The sequence below is a fragment of the Lutjanus erythropterus genome, chromosome 5, assembly GCF_056507025.1.
Source record: "Lutjanus erythropterus isolate fLutEry1 chromosome 5, fLutEry1.hap2, whole genome shotgun sequence".
Taxonomy (NCBI): Eukaryota; Metazoa; Chordata; class Actinopteri; order Lutjaniformes; family Lutjanidae; genus Lutjanus; species Lutjanus erythropterus.
The window spans coordinates 17358991-17377813 of record NC_139321.1 but is presented as its reverse complement, the minus strand read 5'-3'; the positions used below and the strand labels follow the sequence as shown (position 1 = coordinate 17377813).

Genomic DNA, 18823 nt, shown 5'->3' with positions numbered 1-18823 from the left:
TCTCCAGACCCCACTCATCCTGCTGCTCTGGACACACGGAATATAATTTTATGGAGAAACTTTTGGTGGGCAAAATAAGATTTATGGTGCACAATGTTAACAAAACATTTATTGCAAGACAGCCACATTATAAATTGTAGTTTTGCATGCCAGGATCATGGACAGAAATCTGAACTAGTCGGAAAAACTAAAGATTTCTGGAAACCAATCATGCATCAAATCTGACATACAAGTATCTGGCCCATGGTTCAAGATTTAGGCTTTCTGCAATAGACTGTAAAATTATCTGATATAATAGATTCTTATTAAATATTTCCTGATCTATCTTCCCATTGTTGGATGACGAACAAAATTATATAAAATCGACAATATGAAAATATTGTGATTTGGATTATTGTATTGATGATTCAGAACTAACCCTTTAAAACACAGAGGTCATACAATAACACAAAATAACTGATCAAGGCAGCAGTAGTCAAGCAACTCTCACGTTCCATGAGATAAAATTACTATTTTGACCAAAGGAGTCTGGTGGCTTTGGAGAGAGTGACATTTGACATATAATAATGGTTGATTCCCATCAGAAACAGCAGTCTCACAACAAGGTAAAGGGCTAAAAATCTAAATATAGCGTACGCTTAAACTGATATTTTTTTGAGGTGGCTAAAATATGTCCACAGCTAACCCTGTCCACAGCTGTACATTGCTTAGCTTCCTACACCGGTACTCCTGCTGCATCTCCAAACAGAGGGTGTGTTAACTGCCATCTACAGTAGGTGACACACTGACTATGAATACGTACCTCATACAACCCTACTTAAAAAAATCTGAAATATCCCTTTAAGGTACATCTGAGAGTCCTGTTTTAGAGCAGAGGTTTTTCTTAACAGATTAAATGTGGATGCCTGCTGTGACTACTCGGCTGTTTGTGGGAGTGGAAAGTTCTCAGGTTAAGTCATGCTGATCACACTATCTGGTTACTTTTGTTAAATGGGCCTGTAACGGCTGAATAAAAATAGGGTATTGGTTTCCAAAAGTAGTGGAGCACAAGTAGTACATGTTGTAAATGTAGACCCACAGTACAATGAAATGCACCAAAGACAGAGATGGTGTATAAGAAATTAACACTTACCGGTAGGTCTTTAGTTTTTGTTTGTTTGATGCTGCATTGTAATGTTAAAAGTGAGATTGAGAGATGAGATTTTCTGACATTTCATAGGCAAACAACTATTGATCGATTAACTGAGAAAATAATCCAATTAATCGACTATGAAAATAATCGTTAGTTGCAATCCTAATGTCACCAGAAATGATATTCTGGTTCTTTTAACTTCATTTTACAGAAAAAAGTAAAGGTATAACTAATACAGTTAACAATGACAGTTGCCTCCATACCACCAGGATACTGACACTAAATGTAGTGCATCCATAATAAGATTATTTGCTGCAGCTCTGTTTATCAAGACAACATGAACTATGTGTACGTTAAACTCTATTTCTGTAATCCATGAAAATTAAAAAAAAGAAAATCAATATGTCATAGTTACATTTAAGTAGTTTATGGCATAATGAAACATACCTAAGCTAACAGCAAAATAAACTAGGAAAATTAAATTGTTGCATAACTTAGCTTAATGCTAACTGTAACTTAGGTTAACTCACCCAAATATTAGAACCAACATTCAACACCAATATTAAACATTCACGAACAGGTAACTACACGACGTTTTTAAGATTGATCTCTAATCCAGTTTAGATTTTTTTTTTTTTTTTGTTACCTTCAAGGTCTTCCTCCTGGACAAATTTCGCGGGCATTTGTGACAGCTGTCAATCAAGCCCGATGCCTGCTGCGTTGAAGAGAAGCTATCCTGAGTCTTTTTTCAGTGGTGAAACCGAAAACATGGAACGATTTGTTTTAACTGTTAAATGTGAGTAAAAAAATATCCTGTTCACTTACTCTAACTACTATTTGTTAGATCGAGTATTGGATAAACGTACTCTTTCGGCTACAAAAGGTGGTGGCAGTAAAGTTAGCAAACGGTTACTAAACTTCCAACCTAGCTAGGTCTCTAACCGTTGCTAGGCAACCTAAGCGGAGAGGTTAACTGGCTAACGAGGTTTTAGTTAGTAACGTTAATGCAGCTTCTGCGTTAACTTCTTCTGATTCATGTCCTTTACCTGCTTACCATATGACAAAATTAATTGAAGTGGATTCTTTTTCTTTCTGAGTAAAGCCATATCTAGTATAACGTATACTATTATGGTAAGCCAATATATCTTACTTGACGTCACTAACAGCTAGCGTGAACCTGAATTTCGACTCTAATGAGTAATAAACTCAAGGAAGGCGCAACTTACTGAAGAAATAATTGCTCTTTGTACACAAAATTGGCTATTTAAGGAGAATATTTATTAAGTAATCTTCATATATAAACCATTACTGATTACAATGGATGCACGATAAATATCTGGGTTGATAAATTATTGGCAGATAATCGGAAATGTAGCTCAATAAATATTTTACAGATTATGTCAAAGCATGCAATTTGAACTCTGGCAAAAGTCTCTACCTCTGGTTATGTAAGAGCTGTGGAATATTAAATCATGCATCTTTTTTTCACAACACCTTAACCTGTCTTACCCTCAGGTGTTCATAAACTACAAATTACAAACACTTCTTTCAAAATACAAAAAAAGTGAAATTATCAGTTTCTTATTGGTATCAGCCTTGAGAGACAGGTAATTACTGGTTATTGATATCAGCTGGAAAAAAAAACACATTTTGCATCCCTACATGTTATAGCTTATAAACTTTTGAAAAACTGTTAACTTTACATGTTGTTGAATACTTTGGGAATTGAGAACTTGTGTTGCAAATGTGATGTTAGACTAATTGAAGAATCATAAGTCAGCATTAACGTAACATAATGTTTTGTAAATGTGTGTCAGCGTAACAATGAGCTACAGCAAAATATCAAATGATCTTAACAAATTTCCACAAAGGATGCAAAATGCTTAGGGGTTATGTTAATTGCTTTGTGTTATTTTTGAATGTAACCAAAAGCTAATGATGAGATAACAGATTATGTTCTCTCATATTGAAAGGACGGTTTGCTATCAATGTAGCCGGCAAAACAATACTGTGACGTGTGCTTTGTTGTGCCAGACATCACTGACCACCAGCGTAAATGATGTGCCTTGTTCGTGTCCTGTTAACTGAATTTGCCTTTGTACATACACAGGTCTCACAGAGAACCTGCTGGAGAAAGAGTCGACAGATTATGATGAGGTGATAGACAAACTCTACTCTGAAGTCTCCAGCCTGGAGAATTTCCCCAAAATACCAGAACCACAGGTAGATACAAGTGTATTTGAGAGTTTCACTATAGTTTTGCTGTAGCAACAAAAAAAATCAACAGCCAGCATTTATTAATCAGCAAACAATCAGAGATTAAAATACAATTTCACATAGCTATCACTCTTGTAATGCAGGACTTAACATATGTGATACCAAAATCTCTACTTGGCTTGGCTTGTCTTTTGTTTTTGTTTTGTTTTTTTACTTGAAAAGTGAGATAATTTAAGTCATCATCACCTTTATGACTACAAAGTTGTCAGAATTTGTAACGTGCATGCACATTTCTTTTCTTGCTAATATTGCAGCTTGAGGAGTGTGCCATCCAGCTGTGGAACTGGGCAGTTACTAAAAATGTTGACACGACTATGAGTAAAAATCAGAAAGCCAAAGGTACGCTTCTAGTTGAATTATCCAATTATGTGATCATTTTACTGATGATTGTGATACTTGAAAATACTCAGACACATCATCTGAAATGTTGACACGATGTAGGGATTGCAAGCAGAGGTAGTCATGGTCACGTCACGTCACATTCACATGTTCTCACCATCCTCACAGTGCGCCATGTCGCATGCAATCTGCTGTACTGCTGTGAGCCTGAGAGTCCAACAGAGGGCATCCTCCGCAAGCAAATCCTGGTAAGAAATACTGTACCCTCTGTACTCTCTGTGAGTGTGTTCAGCATTTCAGGTGGAAAGGGTCTGTTTGTCAGTGTCTAATCTTTACAGATGGCCAGCAAAACAGGAAGAATCTGGCTGGACTGCAAAAATCCCCAGATGGCAGATGACTTCTTAAAACTTGCAGTCAAGGTGAAGAAAAAAACAAACACTCAAACTAAAGAGAAATATGGTGTCTTTACAAATTATTCAACATACAATATCCCCAGAGTCTGGAGACCCTCTATGGCCACCTAATGTCCAGAGGTGACGGAGGAGCTGACATCACTTCCTCCAAGGGGGATGTAGAGAAGGATCTGCTTCGAATCCTCTCATGGAAGGCAGAATCGGTGAGCTGTGGCGCATGTGATGTTCAACACCTTCAATGTGAATATTTGTTCTTGTGATATTTGGCAGCTGAGGAAGTGCTATTTTGACAGACTTGCAGTGTGAAGTGTGAGACAGATAAAATGTGAACTGAGAAACAATGACAAGGGGAAATTTTATTCTGTGCTAATAGGCAATGTTATATTGTTTGCTGACATTTGATGCGAAGTCTCTTTTTTGCAGGCCTTAAATCAGGGGAATAACGATGAGGCTGTGGCCTATATGCAGCGCTGTAAAGACATGCTGCTTCGCCTACCAAAAGATGTAAATAATTATCACTACAACACTATATATTGTTGTTTCACATTTACAGCACATATTGTTATTGAAAGTGTGTAGGATGTTAACTGCGAATATGTATTTTATTTTATTTTTTATGCAGACTTTGTACCTCTCTCTTATGTGCTACAACTTTGGAACAGATACTTACAGTGTAAGAAAGTTTGAGGATAGTGCATTCTGGTTGAGGTAAATATAATATTTACAGTAATTTCCACAGAATTTCTTTGAAACAATTCAGAGGGAACTGATGTTCTTCTTCTTTTTTCAGCCAAAGCTATGACATTGGAAAAATGAATGTGAAATATGCCCCTACAGCTGAAGTTCAGGTAAGACAGTGCAATGCAATTTTAGTACAAGCACCGGGTACAAATTCAAATCGTAATTTTTTATTTATTGTACTGTCTTCAATTTCCCTCACAATAGGCCAGGATTTTGAGGCTCCTTGCCACCGTTTATTTGGAGTGGGACTGTCAGAGGTTTCAGGAGAAAGCTCTTCATGCTGTCAGCTTAGCCAACAAGGTGGGATATAAGAAATTGTTTTCACATGGTAATTTACACATTAGTCTACTGGAAACTCCTATATGGTCTATATAAAACCTAGCATCGTTGTTTCCTGTGAACGTTTATGATTAAAATATAAAACATATGATATTGAGCTCGGTTTCCAAGACTTGCATGTTGGGCAGTTTTAGTATTTAGCATAATGAGGCAATAAAGCTAGAGATTACTTCAGTTTTGCTTTAAGTTAACTTAGAATGGAAATCTAAGAATCTAAGTCCGTGTTTGTGATGTCCAGAAATCACAGTGCTCAGAATGTGTCATAAAATGTTGGAAATTTTATTTTATGGTTATATGGTTATATTTAATGTGGTGTTAGTAATGATTAATATACCAATAAAGGCATGACCATGGGGATAGAAATGTTTTCTTATATTTTACATGCTCTGTGCAGTTCATTAACATTAAAATAATCTCACCTCATAATGGGCTAATTACTGATATTGCCCAACATGCAACTCTTAACAGCCAAGTCGAATTTCATCTGCTAGGCCTAGAGATGACATTTCAATCATTAAAATTTCAGAGGAAACACCCGTACTGGGTCCGAGAAATTTCCCGTAGACCGTATGCATTTTGAAGCATTAACTTACCAAAAAAAGCTGCTCTGTACCTAATGGCACTGTGCAATTTTCCAGGAATGTGTGAGTGACTCTGGGCTGTACTTAAAGATCAGAATACTCGTGAGATGTGGGGCCTCAGATGATCATATCAGAGCAGGTTAGTCATTACCCAACCTCATTCAATTATTTATACAGAACTTCATTAACATAGGCAGCAGTGGGGTGTCAGTGGCTGAGGGGTTAGAGAAATTGATTCAAGAATGAGATGTCTCAAAAATGTCTGCTGATGAGTTTAATTGCTCCAGAAATATTACTGTAACTACTCCCTAGGCTTTTACAAGTTAGGTCAGGTGTTCCAGTAGAGCTGCTCACTTTTGGAAGGTTTCCAAAAGTACTGACACTTCAATATTTTTTCTGTTCCACATGTTGAAAATGATACAGTATCTGTTAATTATAGTATTGAAAGTACCAAAGCTATGAAAAATGATAAGTGCTTGTTCAAAACCTCAGTTCCTGAAATTTATCTTGTAGGAAAACCAGTGACTTTCAATGTCTGCCTCTGAACCAATACTGTGTGCAGGTTGTGAATTTAAAAAAAAAGGAAAACATATTTTATTTTGTGTGCCTATGACTTTTTTCTTTTTGCTGTGGTATTATAAGAGGTATCAAATATTTTTTTTCTCCAAGTTTAAAAGTCTGGTATCGTGACAACTCTATAAGTTTGTGTACTGGCACAGTCCGAAGTGTTACTGTGTGTGTTAAATGCACATTTTAAAGCATTAGCATATGTTTTCAGAACTTAATGAGATGCTGGAAGCCAAAGTTTCTCTTGAAGTGTGTCTGAGGACAGTGAAACTACTCATGTCTGAAGACAGGTAAAAGCGTCTTACTTAGTTGTTGTAAAAAAATCCGTCAGATACACACATAACTTCACATTAACATAATAGACACATTTTCTTTGGATTTTCTTTCAATGATTGCCCAGTCACGCACTTGTCAACTCTGAATAATATCTGTTTTGAATTTTCTAGAGAAGTGCTGGCATTTGAGTATTTGAGATGTGTGTGTCAGCACTTTGAGTCGTCCCCTGACCTGGGAACTGCACTCGTCTTGCACGTTGAGCTACTGCTGCAAAGAGGCAAGGAGCTGCTGGGCAAACAGAAGATCGAGGATATCATCACTGGTACTTTATTTTGCCTTCCTGTCCTAAAAGTTTGATTTTAATTGAAATGACATGATCAGTCTTTTTGCATTGCACTGTATGTTTGCCTCTGCATAAGTATTTCTATTTTTAGTATTATTATTTTGCACCCACACAGGCCACTATACAGGAAAACAGCTGACTCCACAGGCCCTCACATGTCTGAATGTCATGCTGTGGGATAGAGCGTCCAAACACTTTGAGGTATGCCAAACACAGCCTTATTTAACCATAATTCACAAGTTATTTTATAGCATATATACATGTGCAGTTATCAGCAGTGTTTCTTCATAGCAGGATGGCTGGTGGGCCGTTGTTGGTCCACCTACCTCTGTGAACCGTGCATGTTTTCTCTGTGTTTGTGTGGGTTTGCTTTGGGTGCTATGGTTTCCTTTAGGGATGGCTCAGTACCACTTTTTATATCTCATAACAGCAATCTTGAGTATCTGCCAGCCATCTCAATACTGTCTTCCCCTCTCTTAAACAACTAAGCTATTATTAATACATTTGTATGGATGCATTTTCTATAACCTAACCATCTAACAAACAACATGCTCAAACTGTGAAACAAATATTCTATTCCTATGAAGTATGAAGGATGAAGCACACAACATGACAAAGTCGTACAATACAGCTGCTTCTTTTTATTTAAACTTCTTCACAAACACACACAACTTTTAGCAAATTTTTGAATAGTCAGCACCATTCAATTTATTTAACCAATTTATTAACCAATTAGTTCTAGACTGTTAATAAATTAATTGCCAGCTGCTTTGATAATCAGTCAATAGGCTTGAGTGATTTTTTAAGAAAAACTTTCCAATTCCTTGATTCCGGCTTCCTAAATGTGAATATTTTATGGTTTCTTCACTTCTCATGGACAGTAAATTAAATATCTTTGGGTTGTGGGCAAAAGAAGACATTTGAGGACTTAATCTTGGGCTTTGGGGAATAATGATCTGCATTTTTTATCACTTTCTGACATTTTAAACACCAAATAAGTAATTATTAATCGAGAAAATGATCAACAGATTAATTAACAACGAAAATAATTGTTAGTTGCAGCCCTAGCTCCACACAGCTGACACTCACTCACGTTCTAGGTACTGTTTATGTGACACATGCTGTCCACCTGTGTTACTCATGACACAACTTCTTTATGTTAGGCTAACCTATGTTTTAGGCTAATGGATTGTACCAGATTACACTCTTCCCCCTGATTTCCGATCCAGTAATTTTGGCCCCTATCAAACTGATAAAGAGTATCAGATCAGCATATCTATAGTTTCCTTAAAACCCAAAGACACACATGTCAGGAAAACTCCTGTTCTGCTTTTGAACAAGGTACTAGCCTCTGAACTAGAGGTAGTTGCTGATCAATGCGTTGTGGCTGTCCACTGCCCCTAAATAGTTATGATAGGTACAATGCAGAGGTTTAATTTCACCACAGGGAGAAATAAAGGATAACCTAATGTTCCATCTTTACTCCCAGGCCAGGAACTACTCTGAGGCTCTTCAGTGGTATAACTACTCCCTGAGTTTCTTTAAGGCGGGTCAGATGGAGCCCAACTCAGCCAAACTGCAGAGGAACAGAGCTTCCTGTTTCTTGCAACTGAAGCAACTGGAAAAGGTGAGACAGCTTGAACTGTAACAGCATGTCAGGGAAATAAATGTGTTGTCCAGTGGCTGCAGTGGGTGGTGTGTGTGTCACAACTCACCAGGTAGTTTGTCTGTCACCTGCTCTTGCCACAGCTTATGTATGCATGTATGAAAATGTTTGTGTTTATCAGGCAAAAGAAGCCATTAAGGAAGCAGAGAGATGTGATGCTGACAGCATTTTCACTCAGTTCAGCATTTACAAGATTGCTGTGCAGGAGAACAATGTGGAGAAAGGTATTTACAAAACATTAGCTGTGCGATAAATACGAAAAAAATAAAAGGATGTGTGGTTATAGTGTTGCAATTTGATTTTCAGCATATTCTTTGTTGTGATGATGACACTGTTTATTTGCACCAGCTGCAGAGGCAGTGAATGCGATGGGACTTCTGTCCAAGAGTCCTGTGGCCAGTGAGGACAGACTGCTGGTGTCTGAGAATGCTGCTTCCAATCTCCTCAGTCTGGCTGCTCAGATCGCTTTAGAGGTGGGACTCATCACAGGACTCGTTAATTGGTTCCGTACACCATTCGTAAAATTTGTGCAATGTATGAGAAAAGTCTGGTGGAATAATTGCTGTATTTTCCAGTCCTGTGGAATTGTTGTGTGGGTATAGAGCATCAAAAATCTGGGTTTAGCCCTGAACAATACTTGCAGCTTGGACAGATGCTCAGTTTAACACATTTGGCAGAGTTTGCGCTTGGAAAGCTGATGCAGGATCATGTCCTTGTCACTGTAGTCATACTGGTTGGTGAGGGCGCCTGTGCAGGAGGGGCTGGGATCAGCAGAGAATAGCATGATGCAGCAGATGTTTGGGCATGTTACAATTTTCCAGGAAAAATCCACACTTTCACTGTTGGGTAAAAAGCAGAGATGCACCATCTGCAATTTTCTTGGCCAATTCAGATTTTTTTTTTTTAAGTGTGACCTCTCAATTCCAAATTCTTTCAAATAACTAGAATTGAATGGAAAATGGAAAATTAAATAGCATGTTTATAATAAAATATTGACTTTTCTCTCTCCCTCTCCTTTTACTTTTTCCAACCTTTGTTTTCCCCTCTCCTCTCTTCCTGTCTTCTCTCACATTTTCTTACCCTCTCTACTCATGTCCTCCTGTATTTCTCCCTCTCCTTTCCCTAACTCATCTCTTTATCCTGTTCTTGGAGTCTATCATTCCTGTTAACACTGACAACATGTGCGTGTGTCAGGCTGTGACCAGCGCCGTTGAATAAAGCTGTGACATTACCGCACGTGTCGCTATGAGGTGACTCATCGTGTGGCGCAGGCATGTAAATTTGACCTGCACAAAATCGGATTCTAACACTGATTGGCTGGTCAACCAAGCTGAAAACCGACAAATTTATCGGTGCATCTTTAATAAAAAGAATAGATGTATCGGATCAGAAATAAAGCATTACTGTCGGCCACTGCCCCAGGTTTATTGCAGATAAAAATATAAATAAGTATAGACCTGTTCAGCTTTAATATTTACATCATATTGTTTTACAAATAGACAGGGTTTCTTGTAATTGTGATCTTTATGAGATATAAAAATAAATAAAAACAACTTAGTGGACATTGCCATTCCCAAGCTGCAATCAGCAAACATACTGGACAGCAAGTACCTATTATGTGAGGGTAAGGTCTAGAAAATGTTTTCATATTAATAGAAAATGTGTGGGAATCCTATCTTTAGTATACTGTGTGATTGTGATGAATATGACTGGTGGGTGGTGGTATTAAGGATGATGAGGATGTTTGTTCCCCTGTGACAGAATGAACAGCAGGAAACTGCCATGAAGGCACTGGAGAGTTTGTGCGAAACTTCCAAAGATGAAGCTCAGGTTCTGACTGCTCTCAGGTCTGTGCCAGCTGGAATATTAAAATGAAAAGTTTAAAGGTCCAGTGTGTAAGATTTATGGGGACCTAATGGCAGAATATGGCAGAAACAGAATATAATCTTCACAAGTATGTTTTCATTAGTGTACACCAAGTGGCAACCACTGGGGTTGAAAAATTAAGACAATGCATGATTGCAAAAACCTGTGGTTCCTTGAATGGCCACTTGAGGTTGGCTCCAAAAGTGAATCAATACTAATAGACCCCCATATTCAAATGTCCAAATTAACAGAGGAAGTAAACATGTTCACAGCCTGGTACAGAAAACGATTTTGGTCTGTATAGTTGATTACACCTGCTTTGAGTAAGAGGTGGGTGCCATTACAGGTGGCTAGCCGGGAGGAGGCCACTTCCTTCTGTTCGCCTCAGCTCCACGTCTTTGTCCATTTTTTGATTAGCCGGGAGATAAACGTGGTCAGGCACTGCCAAGACAGGGTTTTTGTGGCTCCTTAAAAAGTTAAAAATCCAAAAATCTGAATTTTAGGCCTTAAAATATCTTAAAATGTGTTAAATATGTGTTTTTTGGGGAAAAATTACATTGATCACGCTGTTCCAACTACAAAAGAAATCAGCATGGATTCTTCATGACTCCTCGATTTTCCTTCATATCCTTCATAGTTTTTTGCCGGTATGGATGTGAAGTAGGTCTTAAATTGCATTCATAATGGCCTTAAAAAGTCTTACATTTAACTTGTGGAAACCTGCAGAACTCTGAGCACACTGAGCTTCAGAATGGACAAACCAAACACTGACTTTAGTTATGGCCTTTCACCTTTTGTACAAGTTTCGTAGCCACCACAGGTTCTCCTAAATGCTTGGAAAAGGAGAGTGAGATTGAGGTATTAGATGCCATTAAATTCTACACACTGGTCCGTTAATACCAAAACAAAATAATTTATTCGTCAATTCGGATAAAATATATCTGACATCAAAGCTATAAAGGAGTGGGAAACAAGCAAAATGCATTGCTTTGAGAAGTCCCTGATTTTTAGAAAGCATAACAGACAGGGCTGTGAGGGACATGGACACATGAACATTGTAGTGATCAATGTTTTTACCAATTAGGCTTTTTCATCTACAGGTTGGTTACCTTATCCTTCGTAGCTTTGTAGGCCTTTTTAGGGCAACCACTAAATTTGCTTACAATTACAATACTGCACTTTTATTTCACTTATTTCGAAGCATTCAGCGTTCGTGTGTTGAGTGTAAACAAAACATGATGGTGGCGTTTCACACATAAAGTGACAACATTTAGTAGAGATGGCTTATGTGCTGAGAGATTGTAGCGAGTCTGTTAGTTTTCCATACACCTCTATGATCCACTGACCTATATTCCCCTGCTTCTCCACTGAAAGTGTGTCTCTGTATAATACAGTTTAGTAGGTGAAATAAAGGAGGTCAACACCAGTTTCTCCATTCATCTTTTTGTAGGTGTTTGGTTCGACTTGTGCTCTCCACAGTAGAGAAATTGAGTGATGAGAAGAGGTGAGGGGAAGGGAAAGTACCTAATAAAGTTATATAGTGTGACTCTAAACAACAATTTAAATTTACACTCTTACATCACCACATGCAGGAATGTGAATCTTGATGTCTTGCTGCCGTATCTGAAAATGGGTGAGTAGATATGCAACAGGCTTTTTCTCAGAATTGCATTTTGAGAAGAAATGTCTCAGCTACAGTATCTGTTTTGTTTGTCATCACTGCAGCTCTGCAGAAAGTTTCACACTCGTCTGGCATGACTGTTGAGCAACGCACTCAAGAAGCTAACTGGTTCAGAAAGATTGGTACTAAGACTCTTCCTTTCCTTGTCACTTCAATAAGACACGGTATGCTATCACTTAAAATCTTGCAGCACTTTCATTTTGTCTGTGTCTGTGTTGTGTGGGCATGCGTGTGTGTGTGTGTGTGTGTGTGTGTGTCCTTGTTACAGCTTGGAACTCGGCTCTGCAGTGTGAGAGCTGCCCTGACAGCATGAGGGATTTCTTTGTGCTCTCTTACCAGGCAAGTGTCCTTATTATCTTTGTCAGGTGAATTCATCAATATGTTTGTGGGTGTCAATAACACCTGAACATGGATTCAACGTTACTTCAAACGTTAAACATATCATTTTAAGATAAATGATCACAGTAATAATCCTGATAGTTACCTCTGACTTTCTGACATATCATAAACACAATACTTGTAACTTTATTTCCACATGAGATGTTGACTGAGTGCACATATTTGATTTAAAGGTCCAGTGGGTAAAATTCAAGGAAGTCTTTTGGCAAAATATGGCAGGAATGGAATATAATATTCATAAGCATGATTTCTTTTGTGTATAATCACTTGAAAATAAACATGTTAGTGTTTTTGTTACCTTAGAATGAGCTGTTTATATTGACAGAGGGTGCAGGTCCTCCTCCATGAAGTCTACTATGTTGCAACTAGGGATGGGTCATGATATTTGAATTTTTGAACAGTCATTAAATTATAAAAAAGAATAGTGTATGCAATGATCTTGTCTTAAAAAGTGTACTTTCCTTCATTTTTACTGGCAGCTGTTTGTAATGCCAGTAAAATGTGTTTGGCATGTCAGTTTGGCTCTTTTCTGCACGAGCGCAGTAGAGCTTTTGTGACAACACTGTGACTGTCAGATGAGACAGACGCTCAGGTTGGAGTTGGAGAGTCATGTAGTGGGTTTGCTGCTGAAAAGTTCCGGTTTATGAATGCCACCACAACATCTGGTTACCCTTATCAGCAGAGTGGTTCAGCCCACTAAAGGCTAGTTACCAACTGTGAACCAGGCTAACATACTCACATTTTCAAAGAATAGTTCCCAGTGAATATTGAATAAAAGTTTTGCTTTAAATGCCCATCCCTAGTTGCAACGCCTTGTTTCTTCAGTAGCCTAGCACAGACAAACCAAATGCTGGCTCTAGAGAGGGCCGTTTGTGTTCTGTGGCCACTGCAGGTTCTCCTACATACTTGGAGGAGGAGACTGAGACATGTTGGGTACAATCTGAAACCTCACAGCTCGTTGTCTCTAAATCCTACACACTGGTCCTTTAAATACATGCATTCATGCCTGAGAACAATCCCATTATATTAGATGCCTCTGCTGTTGGATGTTGAGTAGATGTTTCAAACAAATTGGGATGGACTACTTTATTTTAGAGGGGATCATGAAAAGTACATGTTTCCGCCAACAGTACCTAGTTGTTTTAGTCTGAAGAGTTTGTTTTTTCAAAAAATTTCTAGAAAGGGTGGCTGAAATAAAATGCTATGAGTACTTGGCCAATCAGAATTATTCAGTGCTGCAAGCTCCACCCCCAAAGTTCCTGTCTCTTTGGAAAGTACTCTGTGCTGAGCAGTGACTTTTTGGGAGGTAAAATAATGTCCCTGGGACTAAATTTAGATCCTGGTCCCTGCAGTGGAAACACACAAAGTTCCTCCGAAGCTTGCTGGTCTTTGCCGAACCTTTGGTTTATTGCAGTCTACATAGAAATACAGCATTTAAGAAATGCTTCACTCTCACACATTAATTCCTTCATCATTCGTGTGTGCATCTGCATGAACCCTGTAGCTCTCCCAGCTGTGCCCCCCTGATCGCACACTGCTCATGGGCCAGAAGACGTGTCTGCTCATGGCCGCTGCTGCCTCTTTGGAGCTCTGCAGGAAGTCTCTTCTCTGTAGCCAGGTGTGCCACCCACTCCCTCTGCCCATCTCCTACATTTAGCACGCTTTCCATCCACATGGATGGAAATTTACCAAGACCAGTGGAGAAGAGAGGTGACTAACCACATTACTGGTGCTGGCGTAGGTGTTTCATTTTAATCCTTCTGCCTTTGAACAGGGAGGCACCACTAGATGGCGATGATGAATCCAGAATGCTTGTGTGTTTCTGTTTTGTTCACAGACTGAGGAGCTCGCTCAGGTTCTGGAGCACCTTCAGATCTGTGGGGAGGTCTGGAAAACCCTGAAAGCATCAGGTATTTCAAGCAGCTACACTCTGGATTTACAGCCACGTCTTCACATGAATAAAAAAGGAGCTAAAGAGACAATTTATCCATCTAGAGTTTTTTTTCCAGTGTGTGTGAACTACTGCAGTAGTTCCTACATGACACTGCTCACAACAATGACTGTGGATTATCTTGAATAACTGGGTCTTGATTTCCAGAAAGACATTGCTTTTGAGTTTTTCAGATTTATTTTTTTGGTGCTTTGAGCACCACAAGGCAAGTGCTATCTAGTTCCATTTTATGTGAGAGAAGGCAGACGGCAGAGAAGGTATATCTCTCCGGCTGATATCTCTACAACTCTGCAACTCACACAGAAACTATGAAGATGGATAAATAACCCTACAGGCCAGAGGAACAATATGTATTTTTGATTTTGGGATGAACTGTCCCTTTAAAGAAATGTATTCTCAACATGTACTTACAGGAAACTTCCCAATGGACCCCACAGACACACTGCTGCTGCTGTATGAATTTGAAGCTCGTGCTAAGCTGAATGACCCCAAGGTTGAGACAGTACTGGAATCTGTCTTGGAGCTTGAAAATGTTGAAACCAAGGTGCTAGAGACCATTGCAGGTATAAAACAAACCCATGCTGTACTGTTAAAGGGAGAGTTTGGATTATTTGAAGTGGGGCTGTATGAGGTACTTATCCATAGTCAGTGTATTACTAACAGTAGATGGCGATTAGTACGCCCTCAGTTTGGAGAAGCACAGAGAAGAACCAGAAGCTCAGCGATGTACTGCTGTGGATGGGGTCAGAAACAAGTATTTTAGTCACTTAAACCTAAAAAAACTGTAAATATCTGTTGACGTTTAAGCTATATTTAGAGTATTTTCACCACTTTACTTTTCCAGCAGACAGATACTCAAGTGTTCTGTGAGGTAAAATTACTGATTTCGCCTACGGAGTTTGGTTGGCTTGGAAAGACTAATAAGTTAAGATAAATTTTGCTGATCCCACACTGGGGAAATTTACATGTTACAACAACTCAAGGTTCAAAAATACAGGTAGAATAGAGAGAGTGTTGAATAGAAACAGAAAAAAATAGAACAACACAACTACATACACATGTTCCATCATACAGACGAATAGACAATTTTGCAGGATAATTGCATGTGTGGAATTTTACTAAGAGGAAAACAAGGGTTTCCAGTGAGAAAAAGCAGTCTGATGGCAAAGTAAAGCCATGAAAATATTCTAAATATGGCGCACACTTTTAAGTAGCAAATATACCTTTTGTTGCTGACCCTGTTCATAGCAGTACATTGTACATCTAATAATCTGAAGTATCCCTTTAATGTTATCTCTGCTGAACTGCACAAGCGACATCTTTTCTCTCCGACATGTAGCCTTAGCCATGGAGCCTCCTGCCCACTTCCCTCTGCTGTGTAAGAAGGCCTTGAGGGTTGCTCTCGCTCTGCACAAGAAACAACCGCAGGCTGACCTGGCCCGCTGCAGGCAAACCCATCACTACTCTGCATGAAAATACCCTTGACATTTCATTAACGATCCACTCCCACAAATGTTCTTAATAGGATGAAAGGGTTTCTGATTGTCTGACTGTTTTTGTGTCCCTGTCTCAGCAAGTGCGTTCACAGCCTGATCAAGCTGTCCCTCCCGAGCGGCGTGTCAGAGGTGGAGGCCCATGTGCTCGAGGAGGTGTGGGACTACTACGAGGAGGCCCTGTCAATCATCTCAGCCGCAGTGAGTCAGCACCAATCGTACACTGCCATCCCTTTGGCTCCCACCTCCTGTTCCCTCTAGCAGAACTTCTCCCCTGCTATATAATTAACCCCCTCTCTTCCACTCCATGCCTGCCTGCTGTTCTAGAAGCCTCTTTTTATCAATGGGCTTTCAGCCGCACTTCAATTAGCAGATGCTTCCATTCACCACCCCCTTCCTGCCAATTTGAATGTTAATGTGCTGTACAAGTCATCACACTGCCGGTGAGCTGCAGCTCTGAAAGAGGCATCAAATTATTGAGACATTACAGAGCTTTAGAGGCAGTGCATATTTCCCCTTTCAGATTGAGTTATCACTCGAAAGCTGTGGAATTCTTTGGATCAAAGTGAAAGCCCGAGATTAAAGTGTGGTGAAAAACGAATGAAACTTTAGAAATGGTAGACCTTCGAGTTTGTTTACGGTCTGTTTAAGACTCCTAAACATTAGTAAAGGTTAACATTAGAGTAGAACAGGATTGGATGAAAGTTACTCACAGGCTTTTTCCGCTAAAAACACAGATTTCCTTCCATAAGTGAGTTACCCAGGTGGCCTCCGTTAAATGGCCTTTTTGAACATCTTCCTGCTCTTCTCTGTAGCCGGACGACTTCCCAGAGATGGAGACCCTGTGGCTGCTGACTCGGGCCTGGAACACAGGGGTACTGCTGTACAGCCTGGCTCAGTACCACGAGGCTGAGAAGTGGTGCGGCCTCGCCATGAGCTTCATCCGCCACCTGGGATCCCTGCGGGAGAGCTACGAGATACAGGTACAGAGCTGATGGAGAGGAGGGGAGGGGATGAAGCAGACTGGGGTGGTTGTAGCAGAGGATGTGACATGTGACAAAAGCTTTGGACCAAGAAACACACAGGCCTCATGCTAAATTAAATACACAATCATCACTGTAGACATTTTGAAGTGCAGTTGTTTCTTGCGTTCCCGCAGATGTCTGGTCTCTACAGTGAAATCCTGGACAGGCTGGACAAAGCCAAGAAGAACCTCATCCTGGAGGAATAATCCAGCCCAGTGTTCACTGCCTCTCCTGAGGGTCAACTTCAGTGGACTCAGTTTGTTGCAATGTTATTAATGTTCTGTTAAAATGTTGATCAAATATTCCAGTTTGATGAATTGTTAATCTGTTTAATTGTGGGGAATTCCAGTAGATCACTGGTTAAAGTGCAACTTAGGTAGTTTTCAACCCTATGTTCCCTAAGTTTTTGAAATTGTTCCAGTATTGAGCAAGAGTGCTGCAGCCAGGAGAAGCAATAGTAAACTGCAGTGTAATCCATCCGGGCACCTGTGCCCAGTCAAAGTACGTCCACTAACAGTGCTTGCTTTTGTCACTGAGAGGCTCAGATTTCTTCTAAGTGTCTGACAACATTATGAAAAGAATCACGACAGGGATAGACTTTTTTGAAGAGTAACATGCATTTTGTTTAACCAGAAACAAATGTTTTATTGCTCTTTCCAAACTAACCAAACTCTCTTTGCAAAACTGTGATGTTAACATCAACAGTGTCATCTTCATTCAAATTGGACAGAAACAAAATAAAACTCACCAAAAACAACTTGGCTCATCTTTCCACTGTTCCAGTAATCACCAACTTCGATTGTTTGGTCAAGATAAATCCTTTAGCTATCTGAGGTAGATGTGAAAACATTCTGGCTGTACACACCATTTCCCTCTGCTGCTTCTCTGATGTCCAACTTCCTTCCTGTTCCTCTCCTGATATTTTCACATCTAATGCGGTGAATTGAAGGTTTATTTTGACCAAACAAACAGAGTTGCTGATTGTTGGAACAGTGTTAAGACGAGCCATGACGGTTTTGGTGAGTTTTATTTTGTTTCTGTTGAGTTTGAATGAAGTTGACAGTGTTAAAAATTTGTTTTGCTTATGGAGTTTGATTAGTTGATCAAACATTTTATTTTACGGCACATTTTGACATAAAGATTTATTTCAGACCTCCGTCGGTGCTGCCATTGTTGTGTGACATCAGACAACTGCTTCATCATGAAGCCTGGGGTTGATGCATTTGCCTCGAGTAGGAATTCTGACTGAGTGACCTTCTGTAGCACTACTTCACAGCATTAATTATTAAAAAAAAGATCTCTCTCTTTTGCGTTCCTCCCCATAATGTTGTCCAACAATTAGAATAACAGTCTGAGCCTGTCAGTGGCAAAAACAGGTACTTTTAGTTGACGTGCTACGATGGCGTCCAGTTACCTGGAAGTATTTTGTTGTAGATCAGTTTTGCTTCTGACGGCTGCAGCGCTCTCCCTTAATACTGGACAGATGTCAGAAATTGTTATCCTCATTAGTCAACTGGACACAAAAACATGGGAAAACAGGCTGCAGGTTGAAAAATACCAAAGTTACCCTTAAGACATACACTGCATTTGTTCCTAGTTTGATTTTGGCTAAGGACTTTTGATACCCCACCCCCCGATGTTTCCTGTCTTTCTGTGCAGTCTCCTGTCAGCAGAGGCTAAAACACCAACAACTAATTTTAAAAAAATCTGTATAATTTTAATAAATTTGTGTCA

General features: G+C 39.4%; 1 protein-coding gene across 1 annotated transcript; it reads left to right on the top strand.

Annotated features, from left to right (window-relative positions):
- The first annotated feature begins 1900 nt into the window (after nucleotides 1-1900).
- Nucleotides 1901-17295, top strand: tex11 (testis expressed 11). Its single transcript, XM_084718383.1, has 29 exons — nucleotides 1901-1928; nucleotides 3243-3355; nucleotides 3664-3748; nucleotides 3917-3996; nucleotides 4087-4167; nucleotides 4245-4364; nucleotides 4585-4665; nucleotides 4784-4869; nucleotides 4952-5009; nucleotides 5107-5202; nucleotides 5880-5961; nucleotides 6601-6679; nucleotides 6836-6987; nucleotides 7124-7209; nucleotides 8498-8635; nucleotides 8796-8898; nucleotides 9023-9147; nucleotides 10436-10521; nucleotides 11991-12044; nucleotides 12133-12173; nucleotides 12266-12343; nucleotides 12490-12560; nucleotides 14125-14238; nucleotides 14458-14530; nucleotides 14985-15134; nucleotides 15911-16019; nucleotides 16145-16265; nucleotides 16880-17047; nucleotides 17224-17295. The coding sequence occupies exons 1-29, from the start codon at nucleotides 1901-1903 to the stop codon at nucleotides 17293-17295; spliced, it is 2730 nt and encodes a 909-aa protein (XP_084574509.1).
- The last annotated feature ends 1528 nt before the right edge of the window (nucleotides 17296-18823 follow it).

Bases quoted from the DNA above. Each gene is read 5' to 3' on its own strand.
- tex11 (XM_084718383.1), top strand. From the start codon at position 1,901: ATGGAACGATTTGTTTTAACTGTTAAAT. The intron at 3,997-4,086 runs GTAAGAAATACT...TAATCTTTACAG, and splicing joins TCCTCCGCAAGCAAATCCTG to ATGGCCAGCAAAACAGGAAG. The intron at 9,148-10,435 runs GTGGGACTCATC...CCCCTGTGACAG, and splicing joins CTGCTCAGATCGCTTTAGAG to AATGAACAGCAGGAAACTGC.